Source organism: Carcharodon carcharias, chromosome 3 (assembly GCF_017639515.1).
Source record: "Carcharodon carcharias isolate sCarCar2 chromosome 3, sCarCar2.pri, whole genome shotgun sequence".
NCBI lineage: Eukaryota > Metazoa > Chordata > Chondrichthyes > Lamniformes > Lamnidae > Carcharodon > Carcharodon carcharias.
The window spans coordinates 225,895,555-225,911,555 of record NC_054469.1 but is presented as its reverse complement, the minus strand read 5'-3'; the positions used below and the strand labels follow the sequence as shown (position 1 = coordinate 225,911,555).

Sequence of the window (16,001 nt, the reverse complement as noted above, 5' to 3'; positions counted from 1 at the left end):
CTGAAACAAAAGCAGAAAATGCTGAAAGAACTCAGCAGGTCTAACAGCATCTGTGGAGACAAAGACAGAGTTAATGTTTCGAGTCCTTGTGACTCTTCAAATTGTTTTTGTTTGACATTGTGCTGAATTTGTATAGGACGCTAGTTAGACCTCAGCTGGAGTATTGTCTACAGTTCTGGGTGCCGCACTTTAGGATGGATGTGGATGTACTGGAGAGAGCGCAGAAGAATGGTTCCAGGGATGAGAAACTTCAGTTATGAAGATGGATTGGAGAGGCTGGGACTGATCTCCTTGGGAAAGAGAAGGCTGAGAGGAGACTTGATAGAGGTGTTCCAGATCATGAGGGGGCTGGGCAGAGTAGATAGGGAGACACCGATCCCGCTCGTAAAAGGATCAAGAATGAGAGGGCACACAGGTTTAAAGTGATTTGCGAAAGAAGCAAACGTGACGTGAGATAAAAGTTTTTCACGCAACGAGTGGTTCGGGTCTGGAATGCACAGCCTGGAAGTTAGATGGAGGCAGGTTCAACTGAGACATTCAAGAAGGCACTAGATGATTATTGGAGTAGAAACAATGTGCGGGGGTACGGGGGGAAAAGGAAGGGCAATGGCACTAGGTCATAATGTTAATTCTGAGAGCCGGTGCAGACATGATGGGCCCAATGTCCTCCTCCTGTACTGTAACAATTCGGTGATTCTGTGAACCAGATATTGACTAGTTGGGCCAGTTTGAGTTTGTGCTGTAAATTCTATCCAATGGGACTGGAACACATTTGAAACCAGACAGAAACTGAAGGGGGCAGTAGGGAGCACCAGCCGACAGCATCCTGTGCATGCTCAGTTCTGAAAGGGCCGCCGGCCCGCATCCTGCGCATGGTCAATGTTGGGCGGGTTTGCTGGGAGGGCCGTCGGCCGGCACTCCGCGCAGGCCTCGTGCCGGGCGGACCGCCGGCCGGCAGCCCGCGCATGCTCAGTGATGGGGCGGACTGGCAGCCGGCACCCCTCGCGAGCTCCGTGCTTGGGCGGGCTGCCGGCAACCCCTCCGCGCATGCTCAAGTGCTGGGCGGGCTGAGGCCATCTCCATTCAGCGGCGTCCCGGGAACAATCCGCCGCCATCATGAAGCTGGTCCGGTAAGCGGAGGCATCGGAGACCGGGGAAGGGCGGCTCTGGGCCTACACTTACCGATCGGGGGTGTATGGGGGGAGGGGGCGCAGCTGCGGCCATAGCCTAGGCCTGGGGCCTAGACACCGGCTGGGGAGGAGGCTGCGGGAAGCCGGGCCGCCAGCGCAGGGAAAGGCCGGGGCTCAGAGGCCTGGGCGGGAGGTCCCCATTCCAGGCCCTGGGCTGGGCTCTCCCCGGCCCTTTGTCTTTAAATCATTTCTAGGTTTTAAACACACACGTACACACAGACCCTTCCCCCCTTCCACACAGGCTCACAGTCTTGCTGTTCGACTGCAGGGTGCATTGTTTACTCCTCCCCCCTGGTGCCCACTCTCTCACACACACACACACACACACACACTCACTGTCCCTCTATGCCCATGGCCAGGTGGTCAGCAAGGAGCTGCTACAGCTCCATCTGCTCGTCTCCCTCCCTCCCTCCCTCCGCAGCGATGCCAAGGGTTGGCAGGGCCAGGATGGGGGGGGGGGTCAGCAAGAGGCTGCCCTGCTCCTCCACCTCATCTCCCTCTGTAACAATGCCAGAGGTCAGCTGGCTGGACAGTCCGCAAGGGGGTGCCCCCAGCTCCTCTCCTCTCACCCTTCCATCTCCCCCTCCCTCCCTCCCTAATGATGCCCGCGGCTGACAGGGTTGGGGTGGTGAGCAAGGGGGGTGCCCAGCTCCTCACCCCTGCATCTCTCCCTCCCTCCCTAATGATGCCCGCGGCTGACACGGTTGGGGTGGTGAGCAAGGGGCTGCCTTGCTCCTCCACCCTCTGTATTGATGTCAATGGTCAGCTGGCAAGGTGGTGCCCAGCTCCAGCTCCTCTCACACCTCCCTCCCTCAGCAATGATGCTTACAGCTGGGCAGTCAGTAAGGGGGCGTCCAGCTCAACGCCACCCCCACATTGTTCCCCTTCCGGTTCGGCCGACATCCACTTCTGGATGAATCGTGACCCAATGAGTGTGAAGTCCTTGCCCCCAACCCCGACTTTTTTCTGTCACTGTAGGTTCTAACTCACCCCCCAACCCCCTCACTCTCAGGTTGAATCAGACCTTCTGTAACCTCACCTGTTTGGCCCTCGGCTGAGTTTTAGACCCATCACCAAACTGCCTCTTTCCACCTCTAACGTTGGCCATCCCTAATCCTGACACTGAAAACCTAATCCGTGTCTTTGTACCAACTGCTCTAATCTGGCTGATTTCTTCATACCTGAACCTGCCCGATTTGTCACTTATCCTGTACCCTGCATCTCAGATGGAACTCTATTCCAACAATATTATTCAATAGGCCACATACAAAAAATGAATCTATATCCCACTCCATCTCTGCAAACTCCTTCACTCCTGTGTTCCCCCACCACCTAGTGCTCTAGTTCTCATTCTCTGGCTTTCACTGCTCCTTCACCTCTACTCTTCCATTGGTGAAGAACCATTCAGCTGCCTTGTCCTATCTATTGGGACTGTCTGCTAAGGCACTCCATCTCTCTACCTCTTTGAACAAGTCTTTGGTCACTCTTAAGCTCTGAAGAAGAGTCATACGGACACAAAATGTTAACTCTGTTTCTCACTCCAGGACCCGCTGAGTTTTTCCAGCACTTTGTTTTTGTTTCAGAATTCCAGTATCTGCAGTATTTTGCTTTTATCTTTGGTCACTTTCTAGTTCCGTGTCCCATTTCATTCCACCTGAAGCAGCTTGAGAAAGTTTACTTGTGTTAAAGACTGGTCTGAGTGTGAGATGTCATCAGAGGATAATGATCCGAGACTGGAAACCTGGGTGATGTTGTAAAGTATCTCAGGAGAGGCTAAAGCTAAATTTATACACAGGGGTAAAAGAAACATTTAGATCCCTGGGACCAAGATAACAGCTACTTAACCACTCTGAAGTCCGTAGTGAATGATGCTGTGTATCAGCCGCATCTAGCTGTGAGATTTGATATATTGCAGAGTGCTCTAGGGGGTTTTGGGCACTGCCACAAGAAACAGGAGCGGGTGTAGACCGTACGGCCCCTCGAGCCTACTCTGCCATTCAGTACGAACATAGCTGATCTTCAGCTTCAACTCCATTTTCCTGCCCACTCCCCATATCCCTTGATTCCCTGAGACCAAAAATTTGTCCATCCCAGCCTGAAATATATTCAATGATGGAGCATCCACAACCCTCGGGTAGAGAATTTCAAATACTTACAACTGTTTGAGTGAAGCAGTTTCTCCTCACCTCAGTCCTAAATGATCGGCACCTTATCCTGAGACTATCCCCATGTTTTAAATTCCTTGACCAGCAGAAACATTTTCAGTGTTTACCCACCATTTTACGAAGCAGCATATTAGCATTTCTGTTGCATCGCTTGCCTGGCTTGGTTTATTGTAATCAGTAACTACTGCTAAGCCTACGATGCAGAGCTTTGGAACAGCAGTGTATTGTACAACTACTGGATTGATGTAGCTTTGCTTTCTGCACCAAGCTAAATCTTCATTCTCAGCTTTACTGCTGTGCAATGTTCCCTCCAATTTGTTCCATCCATGTGCACAATGCACCAACATCAAGCTAATGTGATGGATGTACGCCACCAGTAGAAACAAAAAAAACTATAATATATATACTATACATAACATATAATAAAACATATATCTTTAAAAAGTTACCATAGAAATGGAAGAAGACAGAATACCGCTCCCAGCCATTAACATGATAACATGCTGGTTCACAAATGACCAGCTTTACTGAGTTCCGAAGAAGAGTCACATTGGACTTTAACTCTTCCTCACTCCGCAGATGCTGCCTACTGAGTTTTTCCAGCATTTTCTGTTTTTATACCTGATTTACTGGATGCAATTTTAAATTTACCATCATGGCATTTGAACTCTCAACTTCTGGGTTTTAAGTTCAGCACCGGAACCGCTACTCTACCGCTCATGAGAGGGGCATTTGTTGCTTTTTATATTCTAGCTTGTATTTTAGCCGTTTAACAAAAGAAAAGTTGAATTGGTAGTGCTGGCTGAAGACAAGAAAAGGAACTTTTGTTTTACTTTGTCAAGCTCAAATTGGAAAGAGCCTTTTAAATTGACAGGGAATGTGGAAAAGGCAATTTATTTACTTAAAACTGCTATGAATAGCGAGGAAAAATAGCTCAGTCATTTCTTTACATCAACAAACATACTCAGGCAGAGGCAAAGTGTCTCTGTAAGTTTAGAGAGAGGTTAGTCTTGTGAACCAAAGGATGAGAGTCAGAGACACAGTTTCCCTGTAAATTAAACGAATATTGAAGGGGGAACCTACATCTGGGAACTGGAGAAGATAGCATTGTAGTGAAGGGAGAATAGAATCCTAGGAGGGAGAATGACTTGAAGCTTTTGAAGAAGTAGCGACATTTATTCCATCTATTTTTTAGATTAAAATTCTTATGAATTGTAAAGTAATAAACCGGTTGACCATTTTTAAAATAAACTGTCTCTCTCAATGCATACAAAAGTGAATTGGGGAGAGGGAGTATTTGGAAGAATGCAGTTTAAAATGTCCCATGAGATAATCTCAAGAACCTTTGAATTATTATTTGGCTAAGAATCCAAAACTTTTCATCAACTCCCTAGAAATGTCCTCATGTTTTTAATATCTTTGGGATCAATCTGCCTTTGATAATTCTACAAGCCCAGTTGCAGCAGACTGACTAGAATAATGGTATTAACTGGTCAAAAAATCTTCTTAGCAACTCTTAATAACTTAATTCTTAATAACTCTTTCAACTTACTTCCTGCTTGCTGCTTCTCATTTCCAATTTTTCCTATCTTCTGACTTGCTGCCTCTCTCGACTCACTGTCACTTTTGACTAGCTGCTTCCCTCCCCGACCCCTGTGTTTGCTGCTTCCATCCCGCTCGCTGCTTCCCTCTTCCGGTGCCTCACCGAACAAGGGCTTAGGCAAAGGGTCTTCAAGTAGGAGCAATGGGGAGGGAGGTGGTGAGAAAGAGGGTCGGGGGGGCCTAGGTGGCAAGTGGGAGGGTTATGGAGGGTGGCAGGTGGTGAGCAGGAGGTGGGGGAGGGTGATGAGTGGGAGAGTCAGGGAGGGGGCACAGCGAGGGGCTGGGTCGAGGTGTAGGGTGGCAAGAGGGTCAGGGAGGGAGGTGCAGGCAGCAAACAGGAGGGTCAGGGAGCAGGGTGATGAGCGGGAGGGTCGGGGAGCGGAGTGGGGAACAGGAGGGTCAGGGAGAGGGGGCCAAGCAGAAGGGTTGGGGAGAGAGCCAGTGAGTGGCGGAGGGAAGTGGTGAGCGGGACAGATGGGGTGGAAGGGTCAGCAAGCGGTGAGTGGAAGGGTTGTCAGGAAAGACCAGCACTGATGTAGCTTCGGATTCCAGGACCTGACACAAGTGAATTTTGGTTCTTAATTCCGCCTGATTAATCATGTCAGGCTTAGTTCTCATCTGTTAATTTCTTGTCATGGGAAATCTACAGTTCTTTGCTTGTGGGGTGGAGAGCAGTAAACCTCATTTAACCATTAGGACATGTGCATTTGTAATAATTAAGTGTGCAGAACTTGATGCACTTAGATGTGCAGCTTAGACTGAACACTGCTGCTGTGTTCGAATATCTCCCCTCATACTCAAATGTCAATTTGTGCCTTTTACGCTATTGTGAGCACCCTGTAATGTTTTTCTATGTTAAAGGCACTATGTAAATGCATTGTTGCAAGAGTGGGGTGTTTTCACTTAGCTACCATCTTGTTAAACGTGGTGTATAAACAGAAAAGGCTGGAAATACTCAGCCGAGGCAGCATCTGTGGAGAGAGAAACAGTTAATGTAATGATCTATCAGTAGAACTGAATGTGTATCTGGGAGCGGACTGCCAGCTCCACTGGATGCAGGAACTCTCTTAAGAATGGAACAGTTGGTGATGTGGGAAATATCCATGGCCTCAGGTGAATTTACATTGAAGAATCCATTGGAAATTGCTTTATGTGACCTCAGTGTAGATTTGCTACTGTTTCCTATGCAGTAGGTGTCAACCAGATTCTTCTTTGCTCCGAATGAAATCATCGATAAAATCTCTAATTCCTTTGTTAATACGTGTTTTTCAGTGAAGTTTTATATATTGGGTCTTTTCCTTCCTGCTTGGTAGAGATAGTAGTCCCCAGCTTGTGTGGTTAGTGCCAGAATTTATAAATATAAACAGGTTGCATGCACATTGTTCTGAGGTGCAGTTGCTGGCGAAGCTTTGCCTACAGTAGGCGACTTGTTCACTAAATCGGGGTCACTTTCCCTGTGATTTCTAAGCCCGTTCTTGATATTTGAAGAAAAATTATGATTGGTGTACCTGCAATGTTCTGATAAGCTGACCGCTGGACACGAGGCCCTGCCAGTCTCACGTGGTCTCATAAAGTTCTGACTTGCATACAGAATCGTACAGCACAGGAGACCATTCAATCCATCGTGTCTGTACCAGCTCTTTGAAAGAGCTTTCCAATTAATCTCACTCTTTCCTCGTATCCCTACAAATTTTCCCCTTTTTGAATTTTTATCTAATTCTCTTTTGTTAGTTCCGATTGAACCTGCTTCCACCTCCCTTTCAGACGCTGCATTCCAAATCACAACAACTTGGCTGTGTCAAACTTTCTCCTCATCTCCCTCCTGGATTTTTTTGCCAATTATCGTAAATCTGTGCCCTTTGGTTACTGACACTTTTGTCACTCAAAACAGATTCTCCTCTTTAAAGCCATCCATGATCTTTATCAAACCTCCTCATAACCTCCTCACTCCTTAAGGAGAACAATCTCAGCTTCTGAAATCTCTCCACATAACTGAGCTTCCTCATGCCTGATATCATTCTGGGAAAATTTCTCTCCAATCTCTCCAGTGCCATGACTGACAACTTCCTAAAATTTGGTGTCCAGAGTTGGACACGATGTAACTCAGGCCCAACCAATGTTTTGTAAGTTTTCCATAACTTGCTTGCTTTTGCGCTCTGTCTCTGTAAAAGCACGAAATTGTTGCTTTTTTAATAGCCTTTTCAAGCTCTCCTACGTTTTCAATCTCTCCAGCCACCTTCTCAAGTTCGTCTGCTACCTTTGAAGGTTTGTGTAGGTAAACCCCTGTTCCTGCACACCTTTAAAATTGTACCATTTAGTTTATATTGCCTCTCCTTGTTCTTCTGTGTTAACACTTCACTTTACTGCATTAAATTTAATCTGCTGTGTGTGTCTGTTTCACCAGTTGATGTTAGCCTGAAGTCTGTGACTATTGTTGTTTACTATATTTGTAAGTTTGCTGTCCTCTGCAAACTTTGAAATTATCCCTGTGTACCCATGTTCAGGTCATTAATGTATATCAAAAAAGAGCAGTAGCCCTAACTCTGGCCCCGAGGCAGCACCACTGTTCATTTCCCTCTAAGTCTGAAAAATAGCTGTTCACTGATGCTCTGTTTTCTGTTCCTTAGCCAATTTTATATCCACATTGCCACTTTCATCTCACGGTCTTTATCTTGCTGCCCAGTTGACTTTTACCCAATCTAGTCACATACCTTTCAGCTTCCTAAATTCAGCCCCATCCTGTAGATCATTGTTCCTTATCCTTTTCGATAGCTTGTATCATTCAATTATATCTAAGCGAACTATTTAAAAATGAATCCAACATCATAAATAATGCATCCGTCCAAATGTCAACTGCATTTAGAAGGGGGCATTTTGAAGTATGCAAAATCGACATGAAACTACTGCACGAAGGGACACTAGAAAAAACCCAGATTGTGTCGGCCAGCAGTATCTGAATAAAAACCCAGATTGTGTCGGCCAGCAGTATCTGAATAAAAACCCAGATTGTGTCGGCCAGCAGTATCTGAATAAAAACCCAGATTGTGTCGGCCAGCAGTATCTGAATAAAAATACATGGGCCCAGATCCAGAGACCGGTGGTACCCCGAAAGAAACATGCGGGAATCATCAGAAGTCCTGATGTAAGCACTATCCCTGGTATTCTGCATTGGGGGTCACCATTGACCAGAAACTGAACTGAACTAACCATATAAACACTGTGGCTACAAGAGCAAGTCAGAAGCTAGGAATCCTGCAACAAGTAACTCACCTCCTGACTCCCCAATGCCTGTCCACCATCTACAAGGCACAAGTCAGGAGTGTGATGGAATACTCTCCATTTACCCGGATGAGTGCAGCTCCCACAACACTCAGGAAGCTTGACACCGTCCAGCACAAAGCAGCCCGCTTGATCGGCACCCCATCCACAAACATTCACTTTTCCACCACTGACTTGCAGTAGCAGCAGTGAGTATCATCTACAAGATGCACTGCAGGAACTCGCCAAGGCTCCTTAGACAGCACCTTCCAAACCCATGACCACTACCATCTAGAAGGACAAGGGCAGCAAATAGATGGGAACACCACCACCTGGAAGCTCCCCTTCAAGCCACTCGCCATCCTGACTTGGAAATATATCGGCGTTCCTTCACTGTCACTGGATTGAAATCCTGGAACTCCCTCCCTAACAGCGCTGTGGGTGTACCTGTGGGGGTCCACCACATGGACTGCAGTGATTCAAGAAGGCAGCTCACCACCACCTTCTCAAGGGCAACTAGGGATGGGCAATAAATGCTGGCCCAGCCAGTGAAGCCAACATTCCATGAATGAATTTAAAAAAATACCTAAGCGGCAAGTTTAAACTTCTGGTTGCCAGTTTTACCCTTTCTGGATTGCTCTGTGATTGGTCAGGACTGTGCAGGCTTGGGCTGTTTGCCTCTACTTACCCTGGTTTTTACATAGATTTACCTAAAGGTTTTTCATAGGTGTAAAACCAATGAAAAAAAGTAAATCAGCTGGAGCGTCAAAGCACAGCAGAACCCACAGCAATGCTCACACACCACCCCTCAATCACCAGACAGTGCTCATCTCCCGCCCTGAGCACCAATCTCAACTAGCACCCCTGAACATCTGACCCTGACTCCCAGCTGTGATTGCTAATCCATGGAAGATCTGGCCCATGATTGGTTTTGGATTGCATGGGCCAGAATTTCAGAACTCATGTGACTTTGACAAGTAACCAGCTATGTTTCTTTACAGTTTGGTATTTTCTGATCTGGCAGGTAAACGTGGTTTAATCTGTAAAATGTTACTCGTGTTCTGCTAGATCTCTACAAAACATTCACCCCGGCTGGAGTATTGTCTTCAGTTCTGGGCCCCAGACGTTAGGAATGACATGCACACTTTTAAAAGGGTTCAGAAGAGATTGACTCGAATGTTTTCAATGGGCAGAGTGGAGAAGCTGAGTCCTCCATAGAGCAGAGAAGACTGAGAGGAAATTTGATAGAGGTTTTTAAAATCAGAAAAGATTTAGATAGAATAAATAAAAAGAAACTGTTCTCAGTGGCTGAAGGGTCAATAATCTGAGGCACAGATTTACGGTGATTGGCAAAAGAACCAGAGGCAACATGAAGATAAACTTCTTGACGCAGTGGGTGGTTAGAATTTGGAATGCGCTGCCTGATAGGGTGGTGGATACAGATTCAATTGTAGCTTTCAAAAGAGAGTTGGATAAATTCCAGAGAATTGGGGGGGAAAAGTTGCAGGGCAAAGGGAGGGGGGAGTGGGATGAACCAGGCTGCTCTTTGACACAGCTGGGGCAACTCAATGGGCGGAATAGCATTCTCCTGTACACTATTCAGTAATTCATTTATGTACCTTTCATTTACACACAGCAACAAGTGATTGACCTAATGTTTTAACGGGAATATCTTTTGCACAGATTTTTGATGAAGTTGAGCCATGAGACTGTGACCATTGAGCTGAAGAATGGAACGCAGGTACATGGAACTATCACAGGTAAAGAGCAAGTATATCTCTTTCTTCGTTAGCTTAAAGAAGCATAGGGATTTATCAAATAAATTTGCAGTGTTCAGTGATTTAGCAGTAATCTTAAACTCCTATTGTGTTATTGTTTAAACACTGTGTTTACACTCCACTCATACATGTCTAAGAAATCGGACATCAGAAGAACTTGTTTTCACACTACGAGTTGGTAGGATTCTGAATGCACTGCCTGATAGGCTGGTGTATACGGATTCAGCAGTGGCTTTCAAAAAGAAATTGGATCAATCATTGAAAGAGAAAAAATTGCAGGAATATGAGATTAGAATGAGAGTAACTGCATTGCTCTTCAAAAAAGCTGGCACGGGCTGAATGATGGGCTGAATGGCCTCCTGCACTTTTCAGTTCTGTGGTTTTCTTTGTGTTTTGTCAGTTTTCCTTCTCTTCCTGTACTTGGTCTGCTTTGGGCCTTCTCTGGCAACCTAGGTGACTTTAGGAGTTGGCTACCTTGGCCTACCACCTAGGAAAGTTGACACTAAAGCATTCTTGTTACAGCATTGCCTCACTCTTATTTGGTCCCAAAAGGTTGTTGAATTTTTCCTTGGGTTGCAACTTAGGCTTGAGGAAGACTCGGAGATGACTGGTTACTGGTTTGTTAATGTAATCAGACCATATTTGAGATAGCAGTTGTAATGATTGAGTTAATGGAGAAGTTGGTAGTTCAACATATTCACTGGTAATTTTGTGGATGGAGGGGCTGTTGGATTGTTACTGAGAAATTGGATGATGAAGTAAGTAGGCTAGAATGCATCCTTTTAAAGGGTAGAAGTTGGGAGAGGGGTAGGTTTAGTAATTCATTTTAAGCTATGCTGGATTGAATGAAAGTGCCTGCTGAAAACCTTCATGCCCTTTTTACACAGGATGGAGGTGTTCTAAATTTCCAGTACAATAGAATCCCAGGTGAGAAATATGCTAAAAGGTTACGTTTTCCACTCATTAGCACTAAGTCTATTCTTGCTAATAACCAGAGCTAGAAGATGGTTTGTTGGAGAGAAAGAAGTTAAATTTATATGCAGCCTTTCACATCCTCAGAATATCCAAAAGTATTTCACGACCAGTGGGTTGCTTCTGCAATGTAGTCGCCAACTTGCAAACAGCAAAGTCCCATGAGTATCAGTGAGGTAAATGAGCAGGTACTACATGATGATGGTGCTGAGGCCTCTGCCAGGACCTGGGGAGAACTCCCTTGCTCCTCTTCAAATAAAGCCGTGGAATCTCTCATGTCCAGCTGAGCAGGCAGACAAGGCCTCAGTTCAATTATCTCATCTGAGCAGCATCTCCAACAGTGCACTACTCTGTCAGTACTGCAATGAAGTGTCACCCTAGGTTATACACACAAGTGAGGATTGAACCCGCAACTTTGTGTAATGAGGTAAAAGTGCTACCTACCTTTTGAGTGGAGGCTGACACTGCAACACCATTCCTAAGGAAGTGGAGTGTTCTTCAGTGGCTTGTTTCCCCCTATCCACTGACCTCCCTCACCAGGCTTGGTTAGGATAATGCTTGCTGCAGTTGAGTCTGATATGGTCAGTACCCATATGAAGAGTGACTCCTGGAGAAAACATTGGAGTGTAAACATCTTTACAATGTTACCTTTATGTGATCAGCATTTTTTTTAAAGGAGAAGCTGTGGAAGTATATTAAATTGCTTATTCATCAGTTTTAATTTGAGATATTGTCTTGGTGATACTGCTATTTTATAGCAAATGTTGTAAGTGGGCCCAACAGAACCCATTACCTGTCAGGGCCCTTCTTTTTATGGATTGAATTTTAGTTCTTAGAGTATTTGCAAGTTCATGATAGCTGTTGGTGGTTTGATGCAGGAACCAGTAGACACCCATTTCCACTTCCAAGTGCAGCAGTTGCTGGGGGGCCAGGGTGGGATGGGGGTGTGCCATATCCGTAACTACTGAGCACCAATGCAAGAAGGAGGGTGAAACCCATCCTCATTAGGTCTCCTTCAAGGAAGTTTCACTCAACAGCAGGCGTGCCGTCTAACGAACACCAAATGGTGACTGGCCTTCCATCTTGAAGGACCTTGGCGCAAAGCATTTCCTAATTTAATTTCTCCTCTAGGTGTGGATGTCAGTATGAATACTCACCTGAAAGCTGTGAAGATGACATTAAAGAACAGAGAACCGGTACAGCTGGAGACACTGAGTATCAGAGGAAACAACATTCGCTACTTTGTTCTCCCAGACAGCTTACCATTGGACACGCTGCTAGTTGATGTTGAGCCCAAGGTCAAATCAAAAAAGAGAGAAGCAGGTATGGTGTTTGCTGAGTGATTCATTGGAATGTTTTGATGTAAATATTAAGTCAGTTTTCAAAGAGTGCCTTATTTTGGGGACCGGATGACTGTGTTTATTTCAATTCGTTCATGGCTAGGCTAGCATTTATTGTCCATCCCTAATTTCCCTTGAGAAATTTGAGTGGCAAACTCCTTTTATTGTCAGCATCTGGATTTTAATCTGACTCAATCTAATGGGTTGCTTTGCTTGTGGTTTTTAGAGCCAGTATGATTGCTTTAACATACCTTGCAAGTGGTTTAAAAGCACATATTGTCAACTGGCAGGAAAAAGGGAAATAATACTGGAGCACTAAGGAATGGTGCTCTGCAGTTGGGTTTAAGATTGCAAGATGAGATTTTGGGGTCGCGAACTCTGAGGCAATAAGGTTTCTCGGATGTAGGCCCCATTAAATCCTAGTTTTTTATGATGGGTGTGATCTAACAGACTGCTGTCTCAGGCCCAATTGTTGCTGCAAAAAAGCCCCTTAATAAGTAGGTGTTCAATTTTTTGGGGGGAGAAAGCCTGCCTTTTCATCAACTCCCCCCATGCTCAAATCCTGTTTTCCCTCACTCCCCACACCTCCCATAACATACACAAGCAGCAAGCATTATTCTAACCAAGCCTTGCCTTCTCTTCAACAAGAACTCCTGCTTAACAACTGAAGTCTTCACCCAACCACATATTTGAAGCTATATATTGCATTTAATCTATGCACTATATGACTTGGGGAACTTTTCCTAATATTGGATTTCAGAAATGGTGGCAAAGGTTCAAGGGGTGAAATGGTCTACTCCTGTTCCTATGTTTGATTGTCTAACATAGATGTGTGCTGCCTTATGATGTGGTAGATGATGCGGACCAAATCCATAAGGGAAACATGATTGAGCTATTGCAAAGGTTTTGCAATTTGTATTTATTACGAGAAGATGTGTGTGCTGAATTCAGAAGTAATGAGTCCGCCGAGACCTTTAGAGATTTTTTAAAAATAAATTAAAATATTTATTAACAACATAAAAGATTTCAAGCACATACACGAGACTGCAATTGCTTACTACTATAACAAATCCTAAAATCCCTAATTGACCTGACTCCCAGTTACACAGCCCTGTTTAAGGCAACAGCCCAAAATAGATTTTAGATATAAAACAAAATCAGCAAATTAACAAAATACCCACTTGACAGTGGAATTCCAAATGACTTTTCCCCAACTCAGTTACTTTACATAGCAGACTTAGCACAAATAGTTGGAGGCTCTCTGAAGGCTATTTCTCACACTCCTGTTAGATCGTACATGCCCTTCTCCACATAGCCTTTTACTCTCCTTTATATATGTTTATATCTTTTTAATATGTAAATTCTATTGTTCCATATGCCTTTGAAACTGTATCCTCCTCATAATATAAAAACCTTCCTATTGCCAATATTGTCAGTAACCTTTGGAAAAAATAAACATACTCCTTAGCCTTGCTCATCCGGCTAGCTGTAAACAGACTAACATCCCTTTGAAATCAAAACAGTCTTTTCATTTATCTAAAATTGCAAATTCTCTTCACACTTTACATGGTAAACCAGCAACCATGTTTACTCACTAGCATGACAGGAACATTTCTACACCTAGCTTCTTTTGATGATTTCAATCTGGCAGTCTACTTGACTCCAAATGTAATTAAACCACACAGACAGACTCAACTATAATTGCACCCATAAACCAGAAAAGTATTTTGGAAATTATTATACTTTCATCACAGCTGTAATTTGGCATCACATCAATTCCTCCTATTTCGCCCTTACTACATGTTCATTATGTAGTCAAGTTATCATCCATGTGTAAGTGTACAAGTGGAAACTTATTAAAATAAAATCGGAATACCTGAGAAAAAATCTACTAAAATTCTTACAATCTTGAAGCATGCAATTACGAAGGTGCTGGTGAGGTATTACTTTTGTGTATTGTCGTCTTGCTATTTCAAAATATCACTGCGGTTCTATTATAATGCTCCAGGCTTTGATTTATTTTAACTAACTTTATCTACCTGTTTTATCTGATAGTTGCTGGCCGAGGCAGGGGGAGAGGTCGAGGCCGGGGAAGAGGACGCGGGAGAGGACGAGGAGGACCAAGGCGATAATAATGTTCTGTTCTGCTTTGTGGAGACATTTGTCCTTGATGTTTGTACAAGTTTTGTTTACTGAAGAATTTTTGCATTATTTTTGTTTTTAATAAACTTAATTCACATCATTTTGTTTCCCACTGTTATGTTCTGCTGATGGCACCATTAAAATACAGCAAAAGAAAAAGAACCATTTTCTTTTTAGCCTAATGCTTATATTTTTAAGTGTTAGTATCTTAAGTTGTCCTGTTGATTGGTAGCAAAACTAAATGGAACAATCTTAAATAGGTCAGGAATTGATTGAAGTGACCCATTTATTACATAACATAAGAATTAGGAGCTGCGCCATTTAATATGGTCATGGCTGATCTTTGTCTTCAACTTCATTTCCCCTGTCCTTCAATTCCCTGACACCCCAAAAATCTACCTGTCTTAACTATATTCAGTGATGGAGCATAGCATCCATGACCCTCGAGATGAGAATTCCAAAGATTTGTGACCTTTTTGAGTGAAGTAATTTTTCATCTCAGCTCTAACTTATTGACTCCTTACACCTTGGATTCTCCAGCCAATTTAGATGGACTCCAGTTTATTTGTGATTGTAACTTAGCAGCCCAATCCTGGAACACGATGCTTATCTGGAGGGCTCTTTGAAAAATCCATCTCAGCTAGAATGTTATTTTCCTTATTTTTCCCTTTTATTCCCTCCTTCCCCATTGCCAGTCACTGCAAACTTGACATTTTGGTAGCTATGCTGTCTGTTGTAGTTGGAGGTGCCTTGACAACATATGCCGCCAGCAATTCACTCATTATAGAGTATCCATGTGGCAACCATGAAGAGTGGAAGAAACAAATCAAGTAGGATTGCTGACTTAGCACGATGAGGAAGAGCCAAAAATCAATTTAATTGGAAAATAGGTTTTTAGTCTTGCGTTTGGGGAAAAAAAGATTAGTTGGGTATCTGTCCGGCTCCGGAAATGATGGACTATGTGCAAGGCGTACACAACTTCTGCATTGAACTTCATCTGTTGTGGCTGTAGAGGATGATTTGTGAGTGGCAGTCCCTTCCACAGCTGGCACAGATGAATAGCGTTGACCCCGAGGCCAACTGATGTTCTGTCCTTCCAGTGGGCTCTTTTCCATCATTTGGTCATTTATTTAGTCCTCTGCTTTTTCCACGCCATCCCTGACTGCTTGTCTCCAGACACACCAATCAGTTGCGAGGACTTCCCGTGCATCGACTTCAGTACTGGTCAACTTGAAGTCTCGCTTGCAGACATCCTTGTATTGCAGATGTGGATGACTGGTTGGTCTCATGCCAATAGCAAACTCACCATAGGGCATATCTTTGGGGATGCGGCTGTCATCCATCCAGCTCGCATGACCCAGCCAAGGAGTTGCCACTGACTCAAGAAGGCAAGCGTGCTGGGAATCCCTGCGCACTGGTGCACTTCCATGTTCAGTACTCTGTCTTGCCAGAAGATGCCCAATATTCATCTGGGCAACAGAGATGGAAGTTGTTCATCTGCTTTTCTTGGTTTGCATAAGTTGCCCATGCTTCGCTACTGTTAAGGAGGGTGCT

The 16,001-nt window shown here is 44.4% G+C and overlaps 1 protein-coding gene across 1 annotated transcript; it reads left to right on the top strand.

Annotated features, from left to right (window-relative positions):
• The first annotated feature begins 983 nt into the window (after positions 1-983).
• On the top strand, positions 984-14,547 carry snrpd1 (small nuclear ribonucleoprotein D1 polypeptide). Its single transcript, XM_041184430.1, has 4 exons — positions 984-1,130; positions 9,899-9,975; positions 12,097-12,288; positions 14,361-14,547. Exons 1-4 carry the CDS (start codon positions 1,117-1,119, stop codon positions 14,435-14,437), a joined length of 360 nt encoding a protein of 119 aa, XP_041040364.1. The 5' UTR covers positions 984-1,116; the 3' UTR covers positions 14,438-14,547.
• The last annotated feature ends 1,454 nt before the right edge of the window (positions 14,548-16,001 follow it).

Excerpts from the sequence above, each read along its gene's own strand:
- snrpd1 (XM_041184430.1), top strand. Across the intron at positions 9,976-12,096 it reads GGTACATGGAACTATCACAG|GTGTGGATGTCAGTATGAAT; the intron begins GTAAAGAGCAAG and ends TTTCTCCTCTAG. Across the intron at positions 12,289-14,360 it reads ATCAAAAAAGAGAGAAGCAG|TTGCTGGCCGAGGCAGGGGG; the intron begins GTATGGTGTTTG and ends TTTATCTGATAG.